Here is a 22,699-nt window from a genome sequence, read left to right as displayed (position 1 = left end):
TGGGACTGGGGATGCGGGGTTTGGGGTGCAGGAAGGGTTCCAGGCTGGGGGTGGGGCCATGCGATTCAAAGTACTGGGGGGGCTGTGGGTTGAGGCTGGGGTGCAGGAGGGGCTGTGGGCACTGAGGTGGGGCCGGGAATGAAGGGTTTCGGATGCAGGAGGGGGCTCCGGGTTTGTGGGGGCTCAGGGTTGGGGCCATGGGCTTACCTCGGGCAGCTCCCGGTCAGTGGTGCAGTGGGGCTGAGGCAGGCTCCCTGCCTCTCCTGGCCCTGCGCTGCTCCCCAGAAGCAGTCAGCAGTAACTCCAGCTCCTAAGCGAAGGGGGCGAAGGCAGGAGGCTCCGTGTGCTGCTCTTGCCTGCAGGTACTGCCCCCCCAACTCCCATTGGCTGCGGTTCCTGGCCAATGCGAGTGCAGAGCCAGTGCTCAGGGCGGGAGCAGCGCATGGAGCCCTGTGGCCCCCTCGCCTAGGAGCCGGACCTGCTGGCCGCTTCCGGGATGCGGCACGGAGCCCGGACAGGTAGGGACTAGCCTGTCTTAGCACCACAGCACCATCGATGGGACTTTTAACGGCCTGGTCAGTGGTGCTGACTGGAGCCACCAGGGTCCCTTTTTGACTGTCAAAAACCGGACACCTGGCAACCCTACTCTTCCTCCATTTGCTATCATTAGTGCCCCACCCTAGTGGTGTCCTAGACTGGCTGCTGACATCACCACCTACTGGCTTCCCGCAGCCATGGCAGCACTTCCTTCCTTTTTCCTTCAGCACCAGAGACTGACTGCAGGAGCCCTCCCCCAAAAGGAAAGGAGCTGTCAGTTCAGTGAAAGCTGTGTTTAATTCCAAGCACTGCTGGGAGGGGACGGCATGCAGAGGGGCTTCTGGGGGTCCTAAGGTCTCCCCCCAGGGATGCTCAGGCATTGAGCAGAGCCCAAATACTCACTGTTTGCAAGTCCTGTGCTAACAAGCAATTGCCTTATGCTACCACCTGTTTTAAAGCCGAGATTAACTGGCTCTACCAGCTCTTACGGAGCCTGTTATAATCTTGAAAACAGGAACATTGTAGTGATGTCTGCCTGAGTCTGCAGGGAGCCTGAAATAACAGCTCTGAGAGGTGGGACCAGCCCCATCCCTTCTCGAGAGCCAACATCCTTAAAAGGGATTTCTAGAAGGGTTGCTGTAGCAGGGACCAGGGCGTTACAGTAAAGCACGGGATGGAGGGTGGCTACTTACATCTCCATCCTTAGGTGGGATGGTCAGCTCCATGTATCCATGAGGAATGTACACATGGCTGTAGTTAAAGCATGTTTGCCGCATAAACTGCTTTCTGACTGTAGAAAAGGCTCCATCGCATCCCACTATGAGGTCACAAGTGACTTCCCTGGGTGTTTGGTCAGGTCTGAACAACAAGAGAAACAATTAGAGTGAGGCTGCAGGACTTTGGCCTGGACCAGTGAACTCCTACAGCACCAGCAGCCAGGGTGGATCCATTTTTCGGTTCTGTTTTTAGCCTCTAGAAGTATGAAGAGACTGTCTGATCAATGTAGATTTTATAGAGTTCAAGGCCAGACGAGGCCATTGGGTCTGACCCCATGCCTATCACAGGCTGTTACATTTCACCCCGATACCTGTGCTGAGCTCAGAGACTTGAGTTAGACCAAAGCATTTCAGGCCTCAGGAGACTAAACTGTGCGCCACAGGCAGTGAGCAGGAGAGAGCGAGGTGTCACCTGCACCCGCGGTCCTGCAATGGATGAGGTGAGACATGCCCAGGCGATCCCTGCAGGCAGCCTGTGCCCCATGCTGCGGAGGAACCCCAGGTCCTGGCCATCAGTTAATAAGCTCTGGGGGTGGAGTAAAGATTTAGTCTGTAGGTTTTTGAAGTTGGTGTTTGTGAACTAGCTGCCACAGCTTTGTGTAAAAGGCCTCTGTTTACAGGGTGTCCTAGTGCTGACAGCAGCCGCCAGCGTTTCAGGGCCGTGCTGGGTTTGATACCGTACGTCACGCTCAGCTAGAACAGTGTGTATCTGAATACCCAGACAGGCACCACAGACACCTTTGTGCAATGGCCACCAGGTCCCCTCTCAGGAGGACACACACGTCATTAATCTGGCAGACTGGTTGGGTGCTGATGATGCCAGGGTGTGATCCAAGCCTCCCGGGTCACAGAAACCAAGTCACCACCTTAACTCGGGGGAGACGGTCTAGCCAGGACACGGACGGAAAACTAAAGGTGGCAAGACAAGCGTGTTTGTTACTTGCAGAAACAAGTAAATCCATGTGTCTGGCTTACTGCTGATGCAGTTGCTTTGGCGCTTTTCAGCTCTTCATGAAAACTGCTGCAAAGTCTGAGTCTTCACAAACCTGACATCAGATGTCAACTGGTTGTGAGCGGATTTGCCCAAATTGTTTGTTTTGATTAATTATTAGGCAAAAGCTCTATGAAGAGAGCACTCTCAGGGACAGGGCCTGCTTTACCCTTGTAAGGTTAATAGCCCTGATTCAGTGTGGCAGTGGAGCAGCTTGTGTCCAAAGTACAACGTAGCATTGGGGTACTTCTCAGCAGCTGTAAAAAGAAAAGAAGTTTCAGTGTAATGGATTGCACACAGCTAGCCTAGAGAGCACCTTTCATCTCTTTGATCAAATTAGATTCCTTCGGGGGGGGGGGGCGGAGGGTTATGGTTAAAACTTGCAAAAAGTATTTACTAAGTGCAATACATCCTGGCAACGTATTCTTGTTCACCGAGACAATGGTAATGCCATGACTCCTGTCCCTGCACTATAGGAATCAGCACAGACTGGGCCAGTGTGACTCCCCCAGCAGCCAATGGGAGATATGTGCTTACATCTGAGGGCAGAATGTGGCCACCCAGCTGTATGGCTGACACGTAACCACTTTGTAACATGCTGGAAGTACTGACTTTTTTCCTAGTAATGTTGTTAAATCACTCCATGTTGCATTCCAAATTCAGTGTTTAGTTCAACTCAGTAGAATGCAAATATACTGAAGAGATGGGTTATTTAGCTTTCCTGTCAACTTTCCCCTTACTTATACACAAAGCAGATCATTAGGAACAGTTCAGATTATCTCACCCAATCTTCAACATCCCCCACCATCAAAATCCCCTGTGATATCAGCTGTTTTTTAATGAATGTCTAATCTGTCGGATCAGTTTCCATGTGCATCGGGATGCTGTCTCTCAGACCTAGTGCTCTGGAAATCAGTCCTTAAAACAAATGTACATATCAGGGCCACAGAACTTTGTTTTAAATGCTGCTGCTAGTTTCTTCACTGTGTTCTAGGTGCCAAACCAGAATGCGGGGAGTGAGAGCCAGGCCACATAATTCAGGGCCAAATTTTCAGAGAGGCCTGCTAATTCTGGCACCCAGTTTGAGACAATTAGGCGGCCCCAAAATGAGGAACTCCCAAGTTTGTAACAACTTTTGTAACATTGGCCCTTACTCTCTCTAGTCCAAGTTTATTCCTCTATCAAACAAGCACAGTATTTTCCTACCATAGAGGTGTGTTGGAGGGAGTAGGGGGTTAATGTTAGTAAAATGTCTTTCTACTTTCAGATAAAAAACACTCTAAATAAGTTTTAAGTATTGTTCAAGCTGTGTCTTCAAAAGCTACATATTAGTCTGTAGTTGTAGACTCTGATAGTGGCTTCTGACTATCGTCAAAAGACCCAGAACTCTTGGAGAGCCAGGGCAGCATTTCCAGAGGAAACCATGGAAACTTAACCCTCTTAAAACTTAAATCAACCTAGCTACGTAGTTCAGAGGTATGAAAACTTCACCTCCTTGAGTGCCCTAGTTAAGCCAACCTAACTTGTCATCCCCACCCCGCCCCTGCGTAGACATGGCTAGGTCAACAGAAAAATGTATCTATTGACCTAGCGACTGCTGCTTGGGGAGCTGGATTGCCTACATTGATGGAAAAACCCCTTCAGTGGATGCAGGAAGCATCTATACTACATCTCTACAGCACCATAGCCTTTAAAATAAGGGCTGTCAATTAATTGCAATTAATCGCCATTTTAATTGCACTGTTAAACAATAAAATACCAGTTGAAATGTATTAAATATTTTGGATGGTTTTCTACATTTTCAAATATATGGATTTCAATTACAACACAGAATACAAAGTGTACGGTGCTTACTTTTGTTGGGACATGTATGGGTTAAGTAGAGACCTGGGAAGCTGCTAATGTGCTGGCATGACAAAGGCATAAGAAGGCTGTAGTTCTTTGTTTAATAAATAAGTTGCCATATTTTGCCCTTCCCTGTTGCCTTTAAGAATTGATAAGTGTTGCAGCTGCATAAAAAATGTGGGGCTCTAAAGAATACCTTTTGGGTAAAGCAGTGTTATCTCCTCCTCTCTTCCTTTCCCAGCTATATAAACAAGCCCGAGCTTATGGCCCCTTCCTCCCTCCCCTGAAAATTGCTGACCAGGGAAATTTGTGGCAACAAATTATTGCAAAGAAATATATTTTAAAGGTAAAATGCTTGTGTAATATAGGTAATGCTGTGCACAATAAACAGGGTGGGTTTAAACAGGTGTTTCATTACTTACTAAGGGGTTTTGGGGTGTTGCAACGGATGTAGGTGTGTACATACTAACAAACAAAAAGAATGTGCTGTAACTAATTCGGTGCTTCCTGGACAATCGGGTCCAGGGGAACAAGTATCGCAATAAAGAAGCCTGTACTCATATCCACCTCTGCGTCAACCTGCTCCTTCTTCTAACAACTTGATATTATTATTTTAATTACAAATATTTGCATTGCAAAAATAACAAACGAAATAAATAGTATTTTTCATTTCACCTCATACAAATACTGTAATGCAATCTCTTTATCGTTAAAGTGCAACTAAGAAATGTAGATTTTCTTTTGTTATATAACTGCACTCAAAATCAAAACAATATAAAGCTTTAGAACCTACAAGTCCAGATGTTCGCATGGCACTGTTGTAGCCGGAGTCGCAAGATATTTACATGCCAGATGCACTAAAGATTCATATGTTCCTTGATGCTTCAACCACCATTCCAGGGGACATGCGTCCATGCTGATGACACTCATAAAAAATATATATATGTGTTAATTAAATTTGTGACTGAACACCTTGGGGGAGAATTGTATGTCTCCTGTTTTTTTACCCGCATTCTGCCGTATATTTCATGTTACAGCAGTCTTGGATGATGACCCAGCTCATGTTGTTTGTTTTAAGAACCTTTCACTGCAGATTTGACAAAAGGCAAAGAAGCTACCAATGTGAGATTTCTAAAGATAGCTACAGCACTCGAACCAAAGTTTAAGAATCTGAAGTGCCGTCCAAAATCTGAGAGGGACAAGGTGTGGAGTCTTAAAAGAGCAACATTCCGATGTGGAAACTACAAAACTGAAACCACCAAAAAGGAAAATCAACCTTCTGCTGGTGGCATCTGACTCAGCTGATGAAAATGAACATGTCTCGGTCCACTCTGCTTTGGATCTTTATCGAGCAGAACCCGTCATCAGCATGGACGCGTGCCTCGGGTACAGTGGTTGAAGCGTGAAGGGACATATGAATCTTTAGCGCATGTGGCATGTAAATATCTTAGGATGCCAGCTATAACAGTGCCATGTGAACACCTGTTCTCACTTTTAGGTGACATTGTAAACAAGAAGCAGGCAGTATTATCTCCCATAAATGTAAACAAACTTGCTGAACAAGAAGTAGGACTGAGTGGACGTTTTACATTGTTTTGTTTTTTAATGCAGTTATTTTTTGTACATAATTCTACATTTCTAAGTTCAACTTTCATGACAGAGAGATTGCACTACAGGAGTTGTATTATGTGAGTTGAAAAATAGTATTTCTTTTGGTTTTTTACAGTGCAAATATTTGTAATAAAAAATAAATATAAAGTGAGCACTATACACTTTGTATTCTGTGTTGTAGTTTTTGAAATTATATTTATTTTTGTAATATTTGAAAATGTAGAAAACATCCAAAATATTTAAATAAATGGTATTCTATTATTGTTTGACAGCGTGATTAATTCTGCTATTGATCATAATTAATATTTTAATTGCATGATTAATTGAGATCAATTTTTTTAATCGCTTGACAGCCCTACTTTAAATCCTTGGTCCAACCCTAGATTCTCTTAGGTAGGACAAAGTGAAAACAGGCTAGGAGCACTCAAAAAAGGCCAGGACACTTACCCGTTAGCAGCTCTTTGTTTAAATTTGCTCTGTCGACGGAGAGAATGTACTGCGGGAAAACAGTTTTAGGAAGTGAGTTTCTCTGAAGCATTTTTTGCACAAAATATTAGGAGGATGACATGATAGGCAGCAGTCCTGCAAACATTGACATGGGTCCTTAACTGTAAGCACATGAGCTGTCTCGCTGAAGATGGGACAAGGCTCTGAACCTTCTCCAGTTTTTCAAGCTGTTTTAGGATGCGAGCCACCGAACTGTACAGAGTCTTCCAGCAGTGCTCTCTTTGGTATGGGGAGAAGTGGAGGGGGCAGCAGGGCTGGGGGAAGGGAATGCTGGGTGAGGCAGGGAGCTGCATGTGGGAACAGCAGGGAGAAAGAATGTGGTGGAGCAGAAAGACTGGGTGTCAGGGCTGGTGGCTGAGAGGAGATGGGAATGGGGTGGGCCCACCGGGGGAGATCGCAAGGCATAGGAAATTGAAGGCATGTTTACACAGTTGGATTGTGAGAATCAAACCATTAGGACAGTTTTTGTGAGGACTCAGGGAAGTTAAAATATTTGTGTTTTATGACTGCAAAAAACATTATAATGTCCCTTGGCCACAAAATATATTTTGCACTAGAGGCAAAACAGCCAAAATATGTACTTTGTTCCATCATTATGGTGCCGAAGGTGCACAGTCCCTTCCCTGAGGGCTCAGAGCCCAGCCCCAGCAATGGAAAATGCAGAGAGGGGGATAAGGAAGGTTTTGTGCATAATTACTGTTAACTCGCTCCCCAGGGCATCCTTTCATCCACACACGCTGAATGCGATCACTGACCATTACAAAGTGCTGTAACACCTGTCCAGTGAACGTAGACAGAGGCCCCTCCACCCAGGGCATCTGTAGAAGGAAAATACCTGGCTCTTTGTTCCATAGGGGATGGAATATGTTTTTCCTGAGGGCGTGTGTATCCTCCTGGCCCGCATGGGGATGCCTTTGGCCACAATCTGAAATCAAAAGGTAAGAGACTTCCATTACCTTCAGCTCCGGTACTCAGGCTGAGGGGCCAGTGTGTGACTCCCTGAAGCCCATTAAGTCCAGTGGGACCTAGGCCCAGTGGGTCAGGGATCCCTAATCCGGCCCTGGCAATGTGTGTTGTTGTGACGGAGCAGGCAGTGGGGAGGATTGACCTGGGGATGTCGCAGGGGCGTTTTACTGGGACTGTCTGCATTGGGGATGGGATAGCAGGGGGGGACTTCACTTGAGGGATAATACCTGAGCCAGGAGCAGGGTTAGGGCCAGGTGACACCTTTGCCTGGGAAACTGGACAAAGGCTGAAGGAGGAGCTGGGGGAAGGCTGGGTGAGACGGCTGCAAGGGGTTTCAGTTTGGAGTGGTCTGGGGAAATGGAGGGAACCCCAAGGCTGGGGTCTAAGCTCCCTGCTGCCCCACCCCCAGCAGGACCTAACTGAGGGGTCCTGGTTGTACCTACAACTCTGTTTGGAATTATGTTCCTGACGTCTAATAAACCTCCCATTTTACTGGCTGGCTGAGAGTCATGGTGAATCGCAGGAAGTGACAGTGCAGGGCCCTGACTCCCCCACACTCCGTGACAATTGGTGGTAGCAGTGGGATGTTCTGCACCCTGTGGACAGCGCTTCCTGCAGTAAGTGACTGGGGAGCAGTAGAATGAAGGGGAATTGACAAGGACCAAGTGTGCTGAAGATTCAGAGAGGAGCGGTTTCAGGGGGCAAAGGAGCTAAGCTTAACCCCTGGGAGTGTGTGACTAGCAAGAAGGGCTGTTGCAGTAATGGGGTCCCCCTGGGGACTGCAATGAGCAGGCTCAGGGTGGAGGAGCCTGTGGCTTGACTCTGGGAGAGAGGTGGTGACCTGGAGAAGGGCTGGCACACTAGGGGTTCCTCCTGAAAACCACGGGGAGCTGAGAGCACCCCGCCTGTGAGTGGCCAGTGGGAAGATGTATAAGAAGCACCTTAAGAGCGACCTGGTGGAGCTGTGCAGGCAGAAGGGGCTGCACATTGGGAGGTTCACCAAAGAACAGCTGATTGCCCAGCTGGAGGAGGGAGATCAACCGAATGAACTGATCCCTGTCTCTGAGGGAAGCAGCCCGGCAGATGCAGGGCAGGTACCAGTATCTGTCCCAGCTGGGAGTGGTCAGACGGCTGCTGAGGGCATCCCGGGACCCCTCCTACCTATGCCTAAGGGAAGGGCTGTGAGGAGCCCAGCGAATACCAAGGGCACCGTGACCCCTGCAGCCAGCAAGGGATCCTCCCAGCGGAGCTCCCCATCCCTGGCACTGAGGAGGCTGGAATGGGAGAGGGAGATAAAACTGAAAGAGCTGAAGTTGAAGCAGCAGGAACTGGCGGAGAAGGAGAAGCAGAGACAGCATGAGCTGGAGGACAAAGAGAAACAGAGACAGCATAAAGAAATACAGAGACAGCATGAGCTGGAGGTGGCAAGGCTGAGGAGCAGCGAGCCCACGGCTGCAGTGAGTGATGGGGGACCCAGGACTGCATGGAGATTTGATAAGTGCATCCTGGCCCGGCGTAAGGAAGAGGAGGACATAGATGACTTCCTGAATGCCTTTGAGACGGCCTGCGAGCTGCACAGGGTTGACCCTGCAGACAGGTTCCAGTTTCTCACCCCTTACTGGACCGCAAAGCCATCGGGATGTACAGCTGAATGAAAGGGGCAGAGGCAGGGGACTAGGAACTGTTCAAAAAAGCCCTGCAACACGAGTTTGGACTGACTCCCAAGATGTACTGGAAAACTCCTGAGGTCACATATCTAGAACTGGTCCTCCAGATGTGGGGATACGCCCACAAGTGGGCAGATGGGACCCAAACTAAGGAGGACTTGCTTAACCTCATTGCACTGGAGCAACTGTATGAACAGTGCCCATCTAGCCTGAGGCTGTGGTTGGTGGACAAAAAGCAAGGGAACTCATGATGTGCAGGGCAGCTCAAGGTTCTCAGATTATAGGCTCAGGTATCATCCCTCAAGTGAAGTCACCACCTGCTATCCCATCCCCAATGCAGACAGTCCCAGTAAAATGCCCCTGCGACATCCCCAGGTCAATCCTCCCCACTCCCTGCTCCATCACAGATGTGCTATGCTATAAAACTGCTGTATCTCACTGAGACAATTAGCTGCCAGCTCCTTCTAATACAAATCCCTGGCAAGTTGGTTTGGCTAGAAAAGGTCTGTAAAGCCCCCAGTGCCTGTGCGGGAATACGAGCCAAGGTGCTGCACTGGGATATGAGCTGTGCATGACCTGGGCTTTATTCTCTCCTCGGATCTGAAACGGCACAAGTCTGAGCAGCAGCATTTAGACCCCACTCCGGCAGGGACAGGGCTTGCACTCAAGCAGGCTGTGTGGAGCTCATGGCATGCCACGGGCCTGAGCCAAAGCCCAGTGAGGTCTGTGGAAAGGATCTGATTTCCATGGCCTTTGCAGCAGGCCCTAGGCGGAGGATATATGGGAAAATTCAGCTCTATCCCTGGCTGTCTTGGGGCCTAGACCTGAAAATCAGCCCCATTGTTCTGCTCCCTGGCACCACTGCCCCCACCTGGCTTACTATGGATGATGCTGCCACTGACTTCATCATAGTTGCCCTCCCCCCGTCCTTACTTCTCCTAGGGCTCTGGGCTGCCGTGAAGAGCAAGTGCTCTCTCTCTCTAGGTCCCCTGGCCCAACAGCAGAGTGCCAGCGGCATGGCCTCAGCACACGCCTGCTCCTGGGGAAATGGGACTCGCCCTGCCAGGGTCCGGTGCTCTGCAGCAGAGGAGCGCCAGGCGCCTGGCATGCAGGAGAAGTGGTGATTATCTCAGGAGGCCATGCCAGTGACCAGCTTTGGTGTGCTAACATCTCCCAGGCAATGTTAGGCCTGTCCCTAGGGCTTCGAGCTGCTCCCAGCCAGACAGCAACTGAAATGAAACCTGTGCTTGACAAAAGGTCATCAGACATTCGCTTAAAAATACTCGAGAGAGGCAGTGAGGCTACCTGCTCTTCCATCCCAATGGCCTTGAGGGCCTGGCGTCCTCTGTGAGACAGCGCCAAGTTAATGCTCCTGCCACGAGCAGCTCTGGTGACGCGGATATCTGAAAGGAAACAGTAGCTGCAGTTTGTCCCTTGTGTGGCCATGGCTCGTGCACAGAGGAAAGGCTGTGCACATGGCATGAGGCTAGCCAGGCAGGAGTCTAAGCAAAGCTTTATGCTAGTCTCCGACATGACCAGGAGTTTATTTACAATCAGCTTCCAAGACTGACGTTCCTGCAGCAGCACAAACACTTCCCACCAGTGGCAGTCCTGGTGGTTTGCTCCAACGCCATCCCAGAGACATGTGCTTGTGACCTGAGGAGGCTACACTATGGGAGGAGACTGGCCTCCACCATGCTTTCTGCCTCCCAGCCCAGTGGCACCTTCCCCACCCCTCCCCAGGGAGACTCTGACACACTCCTCGCTTCCTGGAGGGCAAGTTATAGCCTACTAAGGACCTGACCTTGCCCCCTTGACCCCAGCTGAGCAGGACCTTAGCCCAGGCCTAGCCCCATGAAACCCATGGCGTTCCTCTCAGGACCAAAGGCCACTCGGCATGAGTAAGACAGCAGACGCAGACTCCAGGGGCCTGGTCCCAGGCAATGGAAAGACTCCTCATCACTTCAAGGAGCTTCAGATCAAGCCCTTAAAGCATGCACATTTGACACTGCTGTGTGAGGTGAGCCCAATCCTGCAGCCCATGCTTGGCCCAGGTCCCAGTGGCTCCAGAGGGAGGTTGACTGAGTGGAGCGGGTCAGTAGAGGCCTGTTTTTAAGGTGAACTATCCTCTTGATTCTCCCATTGAGGAAACAGAGTACCCCCCGCCCCCAGGCTGTGACCTTGGCTCTCCGAGGGTGGCAGTTCAGTGATGCTAGAGGGCCGAAGAGGGTGTGACAGAGATTTGGGGTTGGCTTTGCTTCACGAGTGTAGCTGTAATTTCAAGTCAGTGTTTTTCTTGTGTGTGCCTGGTGCCTGAGCGAGGTACCAAAGGTGCTCCCAGACTGCAGCACCAGCCAGCACACCCTGGAGTGAGTCAATTCAGCCATTCCTTTGAATCTGTTTGAACTGTTTTTGACAGCTGCAGTGTTAGTGGTAAACCACCTTTGTATGTGTTGTTGGCTTTTACAGAAGCGGATGGACACTCCCTCCACAGCTGTGGCTGGAGCTGAGTAACGTGAAAACATGAAACCCTGGATATAAAAACCAAGTTCTATTTTATGCTACATTCAGTATGTCCATTTCCTCTGCAATTCAGCTTATGCCAGCAGAGCTGAGAGCAGCCAATGAGCATCTTGCTGCCCCCAGCCGTGTGGGAACGGGCAGCTGCTATCCTGGGCCTAGCTCAGTGAGATGGGCAGCATAGTGCAGAGTGGGCTCTGAGGCCTGCCTAGGGCAGAAGCCATGCTGAATGGGACCCCATAGGGAGCTGGAGAAGAGCCAGTCAAGGCAGCATTTGGAAAGAGTCCATTGGAAGAGCTTAGGAGGTGGACTGGACAGGGACACTAGACTGTGATTGAATCCTGAGGGGAAGGAGCCACTGGCCTCAACCCAGCTGTGCAGCAAAAAGCAACAGCATTGCAGAGGCTTCGTTAGCTGTTTTTAAGGGTGGCTGATCAGCATGGATAAAGCAAGGGGAACCAAACCAAACCCGACTCACTTCCTCTTTGTTGAACATACACTGGGGGATCTCGGTCTCAGAGTTTTCTGCTGTGTTGTGTCCCAGTCGAATAGGACTCATTTTTTCAGCGAAGCATATCGAGAGCTCTTCACAGCCATCAGTGCTTGGCTCCACCAGCTGAATTATGCAGGCTGGAATGCCTAGCCAGATCGCTGCAGGGCCGCCCAGAGGATTCAGAGGGCCTGGGGTCTTCGGTGGCAGGGGTCCTTCCACTCCAGGACCTGCCACCGAAGTGCCCCAAAGACCCATGGCAGGGGGCCCCAGGCACCGAATTGCCATTGAAGACCCGGCACTTTGGCGGCAGTAATTCGGCGGCGGGGAGTCCTTCTGCCCCAGAGCGGAAGGACTCCCCCGCCACCAAATTGCCACTGCAGACCCAGAGTGGAAGAAGCTCCAGTGGCCCGGGACCCGCAAGAGTTTTCCAGGGCTCCTGGAGCGAGTGAAGGACCCCGCTTCAGGGGCCCCAAAAAACTCTCGTGGGGGCCCCTGTGGAGCCTGGGGCAAATTGCTCCACTTGTCTCCTCCCCGCCCCCCGGCAGCCCTGGATCACTGTGCAGAACAGCTCAGGGCTGAAAGTGGAAGTCTTTGCAAAGTCTTTTACCAAAGAGGTAGAGCCCTGTGCACAGTCTTTGTGCTGCTGAGGAATGGATTCAGAATGGGTTTGGCACCCCCAGCATCCCAATCCTCTGTCAGTGTCCTACAGTGAACCTGGTGATGTCCTCAGGCAGCGTGGGAACAGAGGGGCAACTGGGGGCCCATCAATGGTAAGGCCCATCAGGTGGTTGTGTATTTTTCCCAACCCATTGGCACCTTGGCCTCACAGCTGGGCACTTTGTTTCCAGCATGACCTAGGACAGCATAGAGGAGTCGAAAGCTCTGGGTGGCAAATCAGCTTTACTAACTCCCCTGGACGGACGAGCCCCTGATCTTTGCCTGGATTAGGTGCTGGTTAAACATCTGTGGTGTCTTCAGTGTTCACACCCAGACTGAAGCATGCCTGGCTGAATGCGTTTGTCCGGAGCACCCTACATGAATCCTACGGTTTCAGGTGAGCTGGGAGACCGGACGTTAACATATGCTTGGTGTTACTTTTGTGCAAGTTGAGGTCCCCCAGCACAATGGCAGTTTCCTCACTGTGACAGAGAGTCCGTAAGTTAGTTCCTCCTGGGAAGTTGGCATCATTCCACCTACAGGTCTGCAGAGCATTAGGTTTGAGCTAGGGACAGCAAGGGCTGTGCAAGCTTCCCCAGGTAACTGCCTAGCTGCCTCAGCCCTGACTTGCGGCAAGTCTTGTCCACCATGAGCAGAGTCCCTTTGCAGAGTGGTTCTGGAACATGCACAATGTTAACTTGGACAAGGATGAGACAAACTTAGAGTGCTTTTGCAACCTAAGGCTGTAATCCTACAAACATTCAGTACTGAGGGGTGGCGCTGTGAGTAGCTCCACTGGAGCCTGAAACTGCCCCGGTAAGACAAATTATGCTCAGTCGTAAGCTTCGTGACGACATATGACTATTCAGCTGACCTGGACTCTGTTTTAAAGGAGAAGCAGAGCAGAATCAGCAGCATGTAATGGAGTTCCATCAGATAGACTCATAGACTCTAGGACTGGAAGGGACCTCGAGAGGTCATCGAGTCCAGTCCCCTGCCCTCATGGCAGGACCAAATACTGTCTAGACCATCCCCAATAGACATTTATCTAACCTACTCTTAAATACCTTCAGAGATGGAGATTCCACAACTTCCCTAGGCAATTTATGCCAGTGTTTAACTACCCTGACAGTTAGGAACTTTTTCCTAATATCCAACCTAAATCTCCCTTGCTGCAGTTTAAGCCCGTTGCTTCTTGTTCTATCATTGGAGGCTAAGGTGAACAAGTTTTCTCCCTCCTCCTGATGACACCCTTTTAGATACCTGAAAACTGCTATCATGTCCCCTCTCAGTCTTCTCTTTTCCAAACTAAACAAACCCAATTCCTTCAGCCTTCCTTCATAGGTCATATTCTCAAGACCTTTAATCATTCTTGTTGCTCTTCTCTGGACCCTCTCCAATTTCTCCACATCTTTCTTGAAATGCGGTGCCCAGAACTGGACACAATACTCCAGTTGAGGCCTAACCAGCGCAGAATAAAGCGGAAGAATGACTTCTCGTGTCTTGTTTACAACACACCTGTTAATGCATCCCAGAATCACGTTTGCTTTTTTTGCAACAGTATCACACTGTTGACTCATATTAAGCTTGTGGTCTACTATGACCCCTAGATCTCTTTCTGCCATACTCCTTCCTAGACAGTCTCTTCCCATTCTGTATGTGTGAAACTGATTGTTCCTTCCTAAGTGGAGCACTTTGCATTTGTCTTTATTGAACTTCATCCTGTCTACCTCAGACCATTTCTCCAATTTGTCCAGATCATTTTGAATTTTGACCCTGTCCTCCAAAGCAGTTGCAATCCCTCCCAGTTTTTTAAGTCAACTTCTAGTTCCTGGTACAGGAGAACCCAAGCCAATAAATATCACACATATTTATTTTTTTCAGTCTATTCTGAATACGTTTAGCACTATCTACTAATATAGGTGTCCATTCGCAAAAGGTATGGTGTAACCATACTCCACTTTCCTAGTTTTTCTTAATGGCTTTTAAGTAACCAGTAATCTTTGCAATTTTTTTGGAAATGAACCAGGGTAGTGCATGTGTTTGCCTCTGGGGCAAGAGGGGTCCCCTTCCTCAGCAAAAACATACCTGAGCTGCTCATAACATCTCCAAGGAAGAGGGTATGCATTGGGGCACTATTTGCTGCAGCCAGGGACAGCTCTAGGTTTTTTGCCGCCCCAAGCAAAAAAAAAAAAAAACACAAAAAACTTCCCAGAATGCCGCCCCAAGCACGTGCTTGGTTTGCTGGTGCCTAGAGCCGGTCCTGGCTGCAACTTACCTTATGTTGCACCATCAGCTGAGATGACTGTCAGGAATTGCAAAAACCAGGGTTTTATCCATATCCCTCTAATATTAGCTGGTCTTTTGCCAATCAGTTAGATGCATGTATGGGTTATAGCACATCTGTGAGCCTCTAGGAAGATCCCAGGTTAGTTCTTGGAAGTGTAAAGACTTTGTCGGCTCACTGCTGTAGCTGAGAAACTGACTCAGCACTGCTGGGTATTCATTCACTCGTATGAGCATATCTTCTTTTTTCCTGATGCTTTGTGTATACGAGTCTTTACTCACCATTACCACTAGCCTCGTCCTTAGTGAAAACTTGTTAGAGCACTTGTTACTTTTACAAGTTGAACACAAGCCCTGGGTGCAATAACTTCCTCGTGCAGCATCTATGCCTCTTGCAGGTCTTTCTCCACATAGCATTGGTAATGAGGGGAATGGAGTATCAAACCTTGCACGACCTTCAACCTTGACAAACCCAGGGAGTCAGCAAATAATTCGACAGCGTTAATCAATCATTCACTGCCAGTGTTCTGGTACAGCTTCTGCATCAAGATGCACATCCTGTAAGGAGCCCAATTTTCAAACTTGGGTGTTCAGATCAGCCCTTACAATAAGTGCATAAAAAGAAGGGCACCTGTAAGTGCCACAGTTCTGACAGCTGGGTTCATCATGTTACTGGCACATTTGGAAAGGTGCATTGCAAAGTAAATGCTGGCGTTTCAATCACTTATATTCAGAGCGAACCTAAGGAAATATGCTAAAGTCACATTTTCAGATTCTGTTTGTTCCACGGTCTTTGCCCATAACATTCCTTTCCCTTCCCCACCTCACCCCCTTTAAGGAGGTGGTGGAAATAAAGAAGTGATCAGATTACTAATAGTGTAATTATAGTAAGATGGGGCTCACCTTCTCTGGCTTCATACATATCAACTTGGAACCCTCTTCTTGCAAAGAAACAGACATTTAAAGCACCCACCTACAAGAGAGTTACAGAAATATGTTACAGTCATAGAACAATTTCCTTGCAGAGACTCTGAATGTGCTTTGCAATTATAAACATGCAGCATCACTGACAGGCAGCTTCTTATAGAGGAGACGGTAACAACCTAGTAATACACAGCTCAGCAGGACACGGGGCATCTTGACCATATACCCGAGAGACCTCTTCTCCTAGGAAAGGTGCCCTAGAATCCCTAACATGCATACAGGGTAGCTAGGACTCGTGGTCAAAGTTCCCAACCAAAGATCCCTACACACTAAGTTGCACTGAAATTTAGGCCTTATCTACGCTCAGGCACACACACCCGATTCAGCAAGCAGTGTAACTGCACCAGTGCTGACTTCTATGTGTAGGCAAGGGCAAGCTGGAGTTTGCACCAATTATCAAGCCCCTGTTTACCTACCGTGAGAGAATTTAGGGTGTTTCTCTTGTGAGCTGACTCCAGGAAACCTATGACTGGCTAACTTTGCCTAGATGCACAAAGTGCTACAAAGGCAAATCTAGATCGTATATCGCCCGAACACCATGCTTTTGACTGTTGCTGTGACCTAAGTGTGATGGTACCTCCCATAAGGCTTTCTGGAAATATGCTTATGAATGTATCTATATATAACATAACTAGAATGTATTTTATACTACATATGCCATGTAATATCTCTCTGTAAAGGTTATGATCTACTGAATCTATTTGTATGCATGTATCATTTTTGTATTCGAAGTTTTGAATACTGGCTGCCTACTTGTTTGATCCTAAGTAGGGTGTAGTGAAGCAGTTGGTCAGGTTCCTGAGAAAAGACTATTCTCAGAAAGTGCCCCATCCGGAAACACTTAAGCCAACAGTGAATTTGGAGACACCAATCCACATCTGGGCTTTCCCAGGAATGTGGCTTGGCTGGTAGGAACTCAGTCAGCATGGACATGTGACTTGCCCAGGTGATTCCAAAACTCCATCTTGGAGCTGGACTTTGCATAGGAGAGAGGAGGGGGTCTCCCCCCACAAGAGAGAGTCTATTTAAGCCCGTGGGAGACCCCTCCATTTTGTCTTCAGCTGGCTAAAGAGAGAGCCTCTCCACCCCCAAAGGTACCTGCAAGACACTGAAACAAAGGGGCGTGAGTGATTGCTGGACCCATACTAAGAGGAAATTAGTCTGTAAAAGGAACCATACTGGAACTGGTGAGATCTTTCTGTATTCAGTTTCTTACTGTATTAGACATAAAGCTGGCGTGTTTTATTTTATTTTACTTGGTAATTCACTTTGTTCTGTCTGTTACTAGCTGTAACCACTTAAATCCTACTCTCTGTATTTAATAAAATCACTTTTTACTTATTAATTAACCCAGAGTATGTGTTAATACCTGGATGGGCAAACAGCTGTGCATCTCTCTCTATCAGTGCGAACAATTTATGAGTTTACCCTGTATAAGCTTTATACAGGGTAGAATGGATTTATCTGGGTTTAGACCCCATTGGGAGTTGGGCCTCTGAGTCTTAAAGGCAGGAACACTTCTGTGAGCTGCTTTCAGGTTAAGCCTGCAGCTGTGGTTCAGACTTGGTTCTGGGTTTGCAGCAAGCTAGAGGGTCTGGCTCAAACCAGGCAAGGCGCTGAAGTCCTAAGCTGATAGGGCAGGAGAGCAGGGGCAGAAGTAGTCTTGGCACATTGAGTGGCAACCCCCAGGGGGTTTCTGTGATCTAACCCGTCACACTAAGAACCTCTTAATGCCAACTGGCAAAGGCATTCAGAGCGGTTACAGGAATTTCCTGCGTCTACCTTGAACATTCCTGTTAACCAAAGAACGATCTCAAGTGAAAGCTGGAGTCACACTGGTTACGAATAGCATCATGAAATGTATGTGCAGATACTGAAAATATGTTCTCAAAGTCTGTATCAAGATACTGGTCACAGCAAAGGTGAAAAACAGTTTTTCTGTCAGACGAGCTGTTTATCCAGCTATCAGTTTATATGGAGATGCAGTATTGTCTCATTCACTAGCAGTCTTGTATCACCCGTCTGGACTGCATGCAAATGAAGGACTGAGGGGATTTCAAGAAGAGAAACTAAGAGGAAGAGAAAAGCAGCAGGTCTGGGGGAGAGAGAACCCTGTCTGGAGCTGCACATTAGAGGTTTGCTCCACTGTATGTGTGAGGCAAAGAAGACATGCTGGCATCTTTCACTGAGAAAGTAAAAGGCCAGTGACTTTGCTTCATGAAAAAGCGGGCTCAGCCAGACTTGGCTGGAAACACTGGAGAAGACTGTGATAAGCTCTTTTAGACAAAAGAGTAACTCGGTAGTTATGTTTAGTCTTTAAAAAGCGTGTTAGGATTTGTTTTATATGTAACCCTTTGTTTCCAGTATTCTTACTCACTATCACTTGAGTCTCTAGTCTGGTAATAAATGTAGCCTTGTTGTGCACTACAAATATATTTCAGTGCCGGTGTGTTAAGCAAAGTGCTGGCCCTGAGTTGAAGCTCACAAATTGGCACGTCCTGTTCCTTCGGGAACAGCAGGCCTGGTCATTCGGTGAATGTGCGGTGGAGAAGGAGTTGGACACTGCAGGAAACATGCCGCGCATTCAGGCATTGGCGTGTGCCTGTCGCTACCTGTACAGAGAGCAAGGCCTGCGGAGCCCTGGAAGGCTGTGCTGGGCTGCCAGAGGCTGGTGGTTTCAGGGCACCGAGCCCTGGCAGGCACAGACAAGACTGCTTCATGCGAAAGGCAGATGGTGGAGAGGTGCCGAACAACCTGGGAAGCTTCCACAGCTGCTGCCCTTGTTTTCTGTATATCCATCATCATTGCCCTGTGTATTTTCCACAAGGTCTGCTACAAATCTGCGCCCGGAGACAACCCGGACCCTTTGCTACAGGGCTCTGTTCCACTGACCTGGCTAATCAAGGAGCAAAGATCTGGGAAACATGTCAAATCTGCCTTCATGCTACTGTTCCCCACATATGTTATACTACAGCATTTGATTTGAAGTTCAAGGAAAATGGAGATCAACTTACAATGGGGAGGAGACATGAATTTCATTGTTGTTGTTATTTCTTTCTTGGTATTACTGTCACCTAGGGGCTCTAGTCCTGGGCCAGGCCACCCACTGTGCTAGGTGCTGCACCAATGCAGAACAAAGGCAGTCCCTGTGCCAAGATGTGCACAATGTGCCCAAGATGTGTATAAGACAAGAGACAACACATGGATACAGACAGATTGGGGGAGTACAAGGAAACAGACAATACCATCTAACTAGACCAGAGAGACCCAGCATGCGGGAAGGAATGTACCAGCAGAGTGACTTGTGTGATGGCATGAAATGCACATTAATGGCCACTATTCTTTGGATGGGGGGGTTAAATAGGAGGGGATGAGCTAACTGGAAAGACAAGGGAGGGGGGCAGGGCTGGGGGGAGGGTTGGGGTGGAGTGAAGGGGGAGGTTATGGGGTGCGGGGGATGTTTGCACACATGCAGAGGGCAGGGCACTGCAGCTAGATAGGATGGCCCACCACCGTTCCCAGCTCTCCCGAGGCTTCAGCAGCAACAGGATTGGCTGGGACTGGAACCATCTGGTGACGATGCCAGAGGCTCCAGCTCTGAAGCAAATATGAGCCCTGCATGGGGGAAATACTCCCTCTGATTGGCCACCTGCCCCACTGCTGTGCCTCCTGGAGCAGAGCAACCAATCAGAGCTGTTGTAGGAAGAGTGTTCTCTCCCCCTGGGAACCCAAAGCTGTTCTCACAGGAAGGGAGGGGGGAAGTGAAGAGCCAGCAGCTCAGGGCAGCCTCCCCCGCCACCCCGGAGCAATGGGGATGGGACGTGTCTTCTGCTCCTCCCTCCATCCTCCTGCACACCACCTGATAGGGGCAAAAGGGGACAAAGAGTCCCTTCAGCTGCCCCCCATCGTCAGTTCTGAAGGGGGGAGACTGGACTCTGCTGCAGCACAGGCTTGGGGTGTGTGTGAAGAACCCTAGCAGAAGCACTGGGGAGTTGTGAGTGGGGGGGCAGGATTAATATCTGGGCAGGCAATGGACAGACATGGGGTGAGAGTTCCTGCAGAATCCCCCTGCCAATACATTCATTGTCACCCCCATTCCCGGGGTGGGCCAGGGGAGTTCAGCAATCGAGGCAGAGGGGTAAATGTTAGGCTGAAACATCTGTAACAGCTGCAAAGGGGTGGAGGTCTGTGTGAGGCAGGGGTAGGCAACCTATGGCACGCGTGCCAAAGCAGCCCGTGAGCTGGTTTTCAGTGGCACTCACACTGCCTGGGTCCTGGCCACCAGTCTGGGGGGGGCTCTGCATTATAATTTAATTTTAAATGAAGCTTCTTAAACATGTTAAAAACCTTATTTACTTTACATATAACACTAGTTTAGTTATATATTATAGACTTATAGGAAGAGACCTTCTAAAAATGTTAAGATGTATCACTGGCACGCGAAACCTTAAATTAGAGTGAATAAATGAAGACTCGGCACAGCACTGCTGAAAGGTTGCCGACCCCTGGTGTAAGGAAACAGTCGAGTCACTGTTATTGTTGTTGTCGTTTAAACATTATTTAGGCAACACTCCAAATCCTGCTGACACGGTTCTGGGTTGTTGTATTCGGTTCAAAGTTTGTTCCCTCTGTGTGTGAAGCTGACCGGGAGCTGTGACTAGCACTTACAGTCAGCATTTTGCTGTGTAAAGCTTTCTGAGGAGCCAGAACGTGGCCTGTGCTGCTTCCTAGAGTTCAGCTGCGATGCAGAAAAGGGGCCTGTGATGGCAAGACTTTGTCCCCAGCACTTGTGAGGCAGACCAGGGACTGCCGCTTGTTACCCTGTCAGATGTCAGCAACCCACATCCACCGGGTCCCATGCAGGGAATTTCCTCTGGGAAAATGGCAGGGACAGTGTGCAGCAACTGTGGCTTTTCACACCCAATCCTGGCACTTGTCTCACCCTAGTGTGTTACTCGTTCACAAGCTTTGTCTGCCTAAAAGAGGTTCTTCAACAGCCTCTCTCTCAGCTCCCCAGTAGAAAGGTTCGACCCAGCAAACACAGCAATGCCTGTGGTGCAAAGTCCTGTCTGCACAAACACACTAGGGTTCAGTAGCTCCACTGAACCCATTCTAGCTTCCAGGCTTCTTCGAAAAGGGCTGGTGCCTTAATGAAGGCAGAGGGCCAAACAGTAGCAGTGAGGTTTAAACTCACCAGCTGAGGGGTTATTCCCTTCGTTTACAAAGCAAATTGTTAGGCACAGACCAGCAAATAGAGGCAAAAGAGCTGGTTGCATTTCAAATGCTTGCAACTATTACTAGCAGCTATTCCCAACAATCAGGCCTCACCCAGGGGCAGCTGCCTTGATCAGAGGAGCCCAGTTTTATCAGTGGTAGCTGCAGCATGCCCAATGATTTTCACTCTGAAAGCTGGGCCTGAACTGACCAGTTACACAACCCAAACACCAATCACTTTGCTACAGCTCTTCACATTTTCAGGTCTTGCTAAGAATGATTTGCCCAGCAGTCTGTTCTCATCCCATGCCGCAGTCCTGGATCCCTTCTGAGCAAACACAATCAAACCACAACAGAGATAAGGGGGAGTTTCTTACCAGACCACCTCCAACAATGGCTACTTTCCTCTTCTGAATGTCAGTGGAGTTCATGATTGCAACAGTCTCACTACAGCATGGCTTTTGCAGTCTTCTGTCCCCTGAGAGACTAGTGATGCTGCTCACCCTGTTACACAAATGTGCTGTATTTGCCAGAGAGCAAATAGAGGGGAGGGGAAGTAGGCTGTCTAATCATGCTCTAATCCACCTTCCTTGGTTAATATTCAGGTTTTACTCCAACCTCAAACTCACAATTGGATCAGCTCTGACCCTGTGACAAGGCCAGATCCAGCCAGAGGGCCCAGTTCTACTCAGGTACCTGCAGGGGGGGTAGGGGTGTTATTTACAGTGGTGGGTTGCAAACACAAAGGTAACTTTGAAATTTCCAAGAGTCTATTGCCTGACTGCTGCATATGTAATGCACACACCTTCTGGAGTGGTGTTCTGACCCATCTAGTGGGGGTGGGGGAAGAAAAAAGAGAGAGAAAAAAAGTCTGCTGTACAGCCTTAGCTCACAGGCAGCTGGCTCTTAGCTCATGCTGTAGGGCAGGGGCTGGCAAACTTTTTGGCCTGAGGGCCACATCCGGTTTCCAAAATGGAATGAAGGGCTGGTTAGGGGAGGCTATGCCTCCCCAGACAGCCAGGTGTGGCCTGGCCCCTGCCCCTTATCTGACCCCCCTGCTTCTCTCCCCCTGACTGCCCCCCTGGGGCCCCTGTCACCATTCAACCACCCCTGTTCCCTGCCCTCTGACTGCCCCAACCTCTATCCACATCCCTGCCCCCTGACCACCTCCCCCCCCAAATGCCCCTGCCCTCTATCCAACCCCCCGCCCTGTTACCACACTGCCTGGAGCACCAGGTCAGGCTGCTGCTCTGCAGCTGCGCTGTTCGGCCACCCAGAGCATTGCACCAGCCAGGCTGTGGGGGAGGGGAACAGCAGGGGAGGGGCTGGGGGTAGACTCCTGGGCCAGGAGCTCAGGGGCTGGGCAGGAGGGTCCCACGGGCCAGATGTGGCACACAGGCTGTACTTTGCCCATCTCTGCTGCAGAGGCTCATGCACGAAGCTCCAGAGGTCCCAGGTTTGATACTGATAACCGGGGTCTGTTGGTGTTACACGCACACACACAGTCAACAAACCTCTGGTATCCCACTCAGATGCTTAACAACACAGAACACAAGATGTGCCCGGTGTCAGCTATGGGGATAACTTGCATTTATTTGGTTTCTGACGAGTGCGCTGCAAGGTTCAGAACATGAGATAATACCTC

The 22,699-nt window shown here is 49.2% G+C and overlaps 1 protein-coding gene across 1 annotated transcript in view; it reads right to left on the bottom strand.

Moving 5' to 3' along the window:
- KMO (kynurenine 3-monooxygenase) overlaps positions 1–21,510 on the bottom strand; it is a 42,419-nt gene extending 20,909 nt beyond the window's left edge. The window contains exons 1-7 of the mRNA XM_030580190.1: positions 21,432–21,510; positions 15,760–15,829; positions 10,206–10,303; positions 7,103–7,192; positions 6,208–6,256; positions 2,474–2,561; positions 1,230–1,395 (exon numbers count right to left, since the gene is read on the bottom strand). Of these exons, the coding sequence (XP_030436050.1) occupies positions 1,230–1,395; positions 2,474–2,561; positions 6,208–6,256; positions 7,103–7,192; positions 10,206–10,303; positions 15,760–15,829; positions 21,432–21,485 (615 nt within the window). The 5' untranslated portion in view covers positions 21,486–21,510. The remainder of the gene's footprint in view (positions 1–1,229; positions 1,396–2,473; positions 2,562–6,207; positions 6,257–7,102; positions 7,193–10,205; positions 10,304–15,759; positions 15,830–21,431) is intronic.
- Positions 21,511–22,699: the final 1,189 nt, after the last annotated feature.

The sequence above is a fragment of the Gopherus evgoodei genome, chromosome 11 (genome assembly GCF_007399415.2).
Source record: "Gopherus evgoodei ecotype Sinaloan lineage chromosome 11, rGopEvg1_v1.p, whole genome shotgun sequence".
NCBI lineage: Eukaryota > Metazoa > Chordata > Testudines > Testudinidae > Gopherus > Gopherus evgoodei.
Note: the sequence above shows the minus strand (reverse complement) of the source record. Positions and strands in the feature narration are given on the sequence as shown.